This window comes from Acanthamoeba castellanii, assembly GCF_000313135.1.
Source record: "Acanthamoeba castellanii str. Neff unplaced genomic scaffold scf7180000084685, whole genome shotgun sequence".
Taxonomy (NCBI): Eukaryota; Discosea; order Longamoebia; family Acanthamoebidae; genus Acanthamoeba; species Acanthamoeba castellanii.
In genome coordinates this window covers 78,920-85,998 of record NW_004457675.1, presented here as the reverse complement: position 1 = coordinate 85,998, position 7,079 = coordinate 78,920, and the positions used below count along the sequence as shown (strand labels likewise).

Genomic DNA, 7,079 nt, shown 5'->3' with positions numbered 1-7,079 from the left:
CCTCTATGTCAGCAAGCTCGACCCCAGCGTGACCAAGGAGAAGATGGACGAGATCTTCGCGCCCTACGGCACCATCATCGACTCCAAGATCCTCGTTGGTAACTACCTCACACGCATGCCACCACGCGCGCTTTGCCCTCACAAACGCACACATGAGACACACACACACACACTCACACACACTCCGCGCACGCGCACGACACACAGACCAAGTCACGGGCCAGAGCCGCGGAGTGGGCTTCGTGCGGTTTGACACGCGGGGGCAGGCCGAGGCGGCCATCGCGGCACTCAACGGCGCACAGCCCGAGGGCATGCAGCAGCCGATCGGCGTCAAGTTTGCCGACACCGTGGAGGACAAGGCCATGAAGAAGCGACAGCAGATGGGCATGGGCTACGCCGCGCCCGCCAAGGGAGCCGCCGCCGCCGGCCCGGCCTACGGCGCCTATGGTGGCTACACTGGCTACGGCGGCGCCAGATACTCACCCTACGGCGCCTCCTCCGGTACACACACACACACACACACGACCGCACACGCGCAACCGCACACGACACTCATTCGAATGTAACACGCAGGACAACACTATGCGGCCCCGGCCTACGGTCACGACTACGGCTACGCGCACGACCCACGAGCGCACGCTGCGCCTGCCGCGGTGGACCCCTACGGCTACGGGGCCTACGGCGGCGCCTACGCTGCTGCGCCGAGCCACGCGCCCGCCTACGCCGCAGCCGCCGCACCGCCGCCCCCGATGGGCGGCCCGCCCGCCGCCACGCAGCAGTACTGCCTGTTCGTGTACAACCTCCCGCCCAGCTCCGACGACAACTACCTCTACCGGCTGTTCAGTCCCTACGGCGCCCTCTTCAACGTGAAGCTCGTGCGAGACCTCGCCACCGGCACCTGCAAGGTGCGTCCTTCTATCATGCATTGGTTTTAGCATTCATCATCATTCCACTCACCCTTGCATCAACGACACGGCACGGCATGACACGCACTCGACCGCACACGCACACACGCACACGCTACAGGGTTATGGGTTCGTCAACTTCATGAAGATGGAGGACGCGCAGCAAGCCATTATGGCCCTCAACGGCTACCAGATCACGCCCAACAAGACCCTGCAGGTCTCCTTCAAGTCCCAGGGCAGAGGCGGCGGCGGCGGCGGGATGGGCGGAGCAATGGGTGGCGGCGGAGCAATGGGTGGAGCAATGGGTGGCGGCGGCGGCATGGGAGGTGGCGCCCACTACGCCCACCACGGCCCGCCCGCCTACTGAGCACCTTACCCTTCCCTCTCCCCCTATCATCGTCGTTCACCTTCTTTCTCCTCTCCTCTCCCTCTTCATCTTCCTTGCATCACCATCTTCTGCTTTCCTATTTTGTGTACAAACTTTGCGGTCCTCCTTCAATGCAACACCACCACTACTATGACCCAAAGGATGAAGGGGTTGGGTGGAAACTGAGAGGGTCATGATGAATTTGACACCATTTGGCTGTAGGAGAAGTGGTTGTTGGCAAGGATAACAGCTACTTTGAGCTTGGTCTCAATGAACTATTGCTGAATCTTGAGGAAGTCCCCATCAAAGATCTTGGGTGAGTACCCACCCCACAAGGCCTGGAACTGGCCATGTGCATTGAGCAGCACCATGAAATGCTGGCCAGGAGAATTTAGCTTGTAGCTCCAGGCCAGGTCCTTCTTCAAGATGCAAGTGACACCACTGAGCTGGATGTTGAATGAGTCCATCCACAGGCAGCCACCTTCAACTGGTCCAGTGAGGTTGAGCTTGGCTGTGAGGCGATGCCAGGTAGTCAAGTTGCCAAGATGGGTGACTGTCTGTGCCCATTTCTTGTGGATGTGATGTAGAATGTGGATGTTGTGCTGGAGTGACCTGGATGAGCAGAGGATCCACTTCTTGACCTCGTTGTAGAGCTGGTCCTGGCCAATGGCATAGCAGTCCTTGTAAAGTGTCACAAGGACAAAACAATGGTAGAAGTGCTTGCCCTTCCTCATGCCCCAGAGGGGTGGCTCTTGGGCAATGATGAGGAATGATTCATCATCCCTGAAACAGCCTGCTGTAGGAGAGAAGGCTGGCTTGTTGAGATCTAGCCCAGCCCTGTCCATTGAATGCTCCTTGACTGCAGCCTCCATTGCTTCATTGCCCATGAGTTTGGCCTCCATCACATTGTTCTCCATGAAGTTGCAGTGTTGGAGCAGCACACTGTCTCACAGTCCATCCCAGTGACATAGCCCTCCTGGCATGCATTTGCATCTGGTGTGGCAGCTGACATGAGCTGCACAAAGGTGGCTCTGACTCATTCAAGCAGATTGTTGATGATATCAATACTGACACAGGGGAAGGACTAATGAGGACTACATTTCATTTGAAATCAAACACACTGACCTCAGGTGCTCTGAGCAAATCTTGTGACATCTCCATGGTGGAGCTGGCTCCAGTGGTGCTATTTTTTTCAGCTTCTTGCTCTTGAGTCTCAGGTATGGTCTGCTGAGAGTCAAGAATGAGCTTCATTGATGAGAATATATCAGTTGTTCTATTGTGTATGTGTATGTGATATATTACTTATATAAAATGGTGGTTATAATTGATTATAAGAGTCAATATTGTTGAATAGAATGGAAATATGGAGTATAATGAAACAACTGTTATTATGATGAGACAACACCACAAAATGAAAGGATGGCATAAATTAGTTGTATTGTATATTTACAATGATATTTCATCACATACGTGTACACAATGAAATTGTGTCTATATATGCTAATAAGATTTCATCACATACACATACACAACAGAAAATTACAAACTTCCAAACACTTTCTAACTCCACTATTTCATGCAGCCTGAGGCTCAGAAGCTCAACAAGGCAGAACAGAGGAAGCTACAAGAAAATCTGCACAACTACACCAGCATCATGAAGAAGTTCCTCAACATCAACAGTTGGCCCAAGAGTGCCACCTACCTCAAGAATTTGTATGCTGAATCCAAAGAACCCATGCCAATCGCTCTATCTTCACAATCACTCAATTTCCAATCCAATTCTGCTTCATGTCCTCAAGCACATCTCAACCAAACAGCACAAGCAGATCCAAGCAGGCAACAAGTACAAGATCAGCAAGAACGGTATGCTCCCCACCAGTATTTCTTATAACTATCCCATTGTGCTTACTGTACTCTCTTCCAGCCTTCAAGGAGCTCCTCATTGCCTGCCAGAGACATGTCAAGTTCCTGAGCAAGGTGAGAAAGGTGGCTACACACCTCATGGATAGGGACTTCATCCACCTCAAGAACAAGGTGGCTACTGGAGAGTGGGTATGTTCTCCTTTTGCATAGTTCTTTCATCACATACACATACACAATGAATTGTAGTTGATATATGCTCCATTATTTTTATCACATACACATACACAAAGGCAAGAGGAAATCCACTGACTTGGCAGAAGAACCTTTTGAACCAGCATGAACACATGATGAAACCAGATCTGACCAGAAGCTCCTCTGCAAGTGCATTGAACAGCTCCAGGTCACTCACACAAATCCCAAGCTAGTTGACATTGTCCTGTGTGACATCTCCATTGATGCATCCACTTGCCACTTGTTTCTAAAAAGGAGTAAGCTGTGGAAGGGGTAAGAAGAGCAATAAGTCATTGTGTATGTGTATGTGATGCAATGTACCATTGTGTTGGACCCCACCAGCGCTCTTGGAGTGGATGTTGGGGATGCTCCCTGAGATGAGATGCAGAAGCTGCCAGGGGCTATTCTCGTTGGCAAGGAGGTTGAGAAGAGCTGCCATTTCCAGCACATTGGTTGTCAGGACAGCAGCAAAGCAGTCTGTGTGGTGAGACAGGTTAGTAATCAAACACATGAGCCTTGATTCAGAGAGCAGTCATACCATGTCTATTTGGATTGGTGTAACCCATCATCTGGTTCAGCCTGTGCTGATCCCAGTGGCATGTGCTCATGGACAATCGCCACCATGCCAATAAAATAAAGAACACTGGCTACCCCAGTAATCCTCACATTATGCCAACCACACCAAACTAATTTGACTTTGACTGCTGGCCCAGTTACAGTATCACATCTCTCATTATGATGGAATTTTGATCTGCCATATCTCAAGATGCATCCAATTTTGTCATGTTATTGTTAAAATAAAACCATTTTTGTGTTATTTTTATGAGCTTAAACTCACAAACAAAATCACTTTTCAAAATGACTGGACCTCTCATTTCAAATGACCACAAGTTCAGAAGGGAAGTAAGACCTGGTCCCAGAACATCATTGTCACACAGCACTCACCCTTGATGTTGTGGCACATTGCCAGCACTTACATCTCATTGATGGACTGGTCAGACAGATCTGGCCACCAGTAGACTGCTGCCAGAGTCTTTGGTGGAGGGGGAGACTTCATGACTCTTGCTCTGTGATCTGGAACAGAAGGATGTCAACTGGCTGCATGAAGAGCATTGAGTTGAATCCTCACTCTTCTGGAGAGGTCTGGATTGTTCTTTTCTCCAGCCTTCCTTTCCTTTTCCAACCTGCCTCTTTATCCCCACAGGCCTGATCCCTTGGCTTTCTTGATACCTTGCCCTGGGAGACAGAACCAAGTGTTCACAAAAATTTCGGCAAAATTGCCATCTGATGTGTGTTGGATGGGAAATCTGTACATAAAAAGGGATTCTGCCTTTGTCATTCCTTCTTCAATAACATCCTCCACTTCTGTACATTTTCTGAAAATGATGCCCAAGCTTTCCTTGATCTGTACACCAACCTCATGAAAAACAGCCAAATGGTGGCCTTTTTTGTACAGATACTTGATTTTTGTGCTAAGCAAAAAGGGTCACTTACCCTTTTTCATTAACACTTGGTTACAGATAACTGGGCCTCTCTTTGGTGTCTTCTCTCAGCACCCACCTCACAGTCAAATAAAGCTGCAGATGCAGCTCCCTACTCTTATTGGTTCCCACTATCTCCTGCTATCACACTACCTCTTCATATCACCCATGGTGATCAACAAACACTCAGTACTGGGGTGGCATCAATGTGGTGAGGCTGGACAACACTTCAAAATACTCACTTCTTATGATGATCCCTGGCTGTGCTCTATGTCAGTACTGGTGCTTGCACACAGTTTTTATTGCTGCATGAATCTTGTGGTTTGGTTGTGGTCAAGATTGCATGCAAGTAGTGTGCCATGGAGAAAGCATGTGCCATGGTGTGTGAAGTGCACTGCTGGCCTGCACACAGGTGATTGGTGATCCACCTCCCTGAAAGGGCTGATGCCCTCCCTGTCAGTGGGCCTTGTCCCACCTGGGATTGGGGAAGGGGGGCAGCTTTGGCGCCTGAGACTGGTGCTCTTGGGAGAGCAGTTGGCATGAATGGGGGCAGCATGCTGGACTTGTTGCTGTGGGTTGAGAGGCTGTTGCTCTTCTTGGCACCTGAGGTCACATGTGGGTGAGGTGGCAGGGAGTGTTGTCAGCTGTGCAGTGCAGCACTACAGTGAGCCTTGGTGTGATATCCACAGTGCAACAGCACATCTGCAGGGGCAAGACTTGGCAGTGGCTGATGGAAAGACCCTGCTGCCTGTCTTGTGCAGTGACAAGCACAGTTGTGTGTACAGCACTGAGGCCATGAAACTCCTCTGCTGTGGTCACCCACTAGTGGGTGGTGGTATCTTTGTGGGATGTGCAAAGGGCAAAGGTGCACTGCACTGGGTGGTTGGCAGGGTGAGTGGACTGCAGAGGATGTGAGAGGCTGTAGAGGGACAGGTAGTTGTTGGTCTGCAGCTTGGCAAAAGGTGGCATCATCAACCTTGAACAGCATGGCCCACAGGTGATCCATGAAGGGGGAAGCATCTGGGCACATGCTGGATCCACATTGGCCAAAGAGGCCCAAGCCACCCTGCTTGGTGCCAAGTAGAGGGGGCTTGCTGAGTGGGGGCCTTGTAGCAGTGCTCTAGAGCACAGCCAGCATGTCATTGGTATTGCACTTGGCAGTCTTGCCAGACTTGTCCCTCTGTTGGCAGTGACAAAAGGAGGGCTGTGCTCTTTGTTCCAACAGGCAGAAGGCATTGACCTCAAGGTGCATCTTTGAACTTGGCATGTATGTTAGCATTTTTGAGGATGTGGTGCTGAAAAACAACCAGTAGCTGACAGCATGCAGGATGGAGTTGTGCTGTGGGGCAACTTTGCACATCTAGGCGCTCTTAGGCGCCACAGGCGTTTAACAAGGTTGTCCCAGTGTATGGTCAGTGGACTGCTCTTCACCCAGTTCTGGAAAACCAGAATTGCTGAACCTGGCTTTTTCCATCCACGCACACCACAGGAAATAAATAAAAATGTTTATCAGCCTGTAGGAGGAAGTCACTGATCATGCCCTTATCGCATTCACCTGCTGCTCATGAGAGCCCCGCAGCACAAAAGCAATGGAATAGTCTGAAAGAAATAGTAGTGGGCAGAACGGAGGAGAGGCAGAGAGGAAGCGAGGGATGAGTGGGATCACTGTTCTTTTCGTTGTGGGCGGCAAGCATGTCAGCGAGCACGGTGGTGGGCTGCAGGTCAAGTTGTTCCAGATGGGCATGATGGGGGCGATGACTTCAGGTGGCAGGAGCTTCCTGCCACTGCCTGTTGCTGGAGCCGCCAATCCCCTGTAATGGACCCCAAGAAGAACATGGCCACCCCAAAGCCACGTGAGCTCCACCATCTTGCTTGTTATTTGCTCTTTTTTTGTTTTTTCTTTCTTTGATGGTCTTCCTCCTTCCTGGTTTTTTTTTTACGAAATGAAAAAAGAATAATGAAAAAAGAATAAAGGGTCGCCCCGTCATCGTTGGTGGGCGCGTGCTGGCGTTTATTTGATGTCTTCGGCGCGGAAGAGGAGGGGCGGGTGTTCGATGAGGCCCTTGCTGGGGATGATCTTGAGTTCCGGGTAGGTGCCCGCCTTCTCCGGCGCGACTGCAGTCGAGCTGCCCCCGGCGGCGGCAGCGGCGGCGCGTCGGGCGTAGTACTGGATCGTCTCCCGCAGCACCGCGTGCGTGCCGCACACCGCCTTCTCGCAGGCCAGCACAAAGT

General features: G+C 51.0%; 3 protein-coding genes and 2 pseudogenes across 3 annotated transcripts; 3 read left to right on the top strand and 2 right to left on the bottom strand.

Moving 5' to 3' along the window:
- Positions 1-43: 43 nt before the first annotated feature.
- On the top strand, positions 44-1,272 carry ACA1_376450 (RNA recognition motif domain containing protein; the record flags this gene model as incomplete). Its single annotated transcript, XM_004353648.1, has 4 exons — positions 44-98; positions 208-501; positions 574-905; positions 1,027-1,272. The coding sequence occupies 4 exons, from the start codon at positions 44-46 to the stop codon at positions 1,270-1,272; spliced, it is 927 nt and encodes a 308-aa protein (XP_004353700.1).
- Positions 1,273-1,547: 275 nt separating this feature from the next.
- ACA1_376440 (uncharacterized protein) lies at positions 1,548-2,189 on the bottom strand (the record flags this gene model as incomplete). The annotated part of the gene is made up of 2 exons (XM_004353647.1): positions 1,548-1,884; positions 1,906-2,189. 2 exons carry the CDS (start codon positions 2,187-2,189, stop codon positions 1,548-1,550), a joined length of 621 nt encoding a protein of 206 aa, XP_004353699.1.
- Positions 2,190-2,431: 242 nt separating this feature from the next.
- On the top strand, positions 2,432-3,345 carry ACA1_376430 (uncharacterized protein; the record flags this gene model as incomplete). The annotated part of the gene is made up of 4 exons (XM_004353646.1): positions 2,432-2,452; positions 2,855-2,963; positions 3,109-3,135; positions 3,197-3,345. 4 exons carry the CDS (start codon positions 2,432-2,434, stop codon positions 3,343-3,345), a joined length of 306 nt encoding a protein of 101 aa, XP_004353698.1.
- A 2,324-nt stretch (positions 3,346-5,669) lies between these two features.
- ACA1_376420 lies at positions 5,670-6,099 on the bottom strand (annotated as a pseudogene).
- An 820-nt stretch (positions 6,100-6,919) lies between these two features.
- The window catches only part of ACA1_376310, a 700-nt pseudogene continuing 540 nt past the window's right edge, over positions 6,920-7,079 (top strand).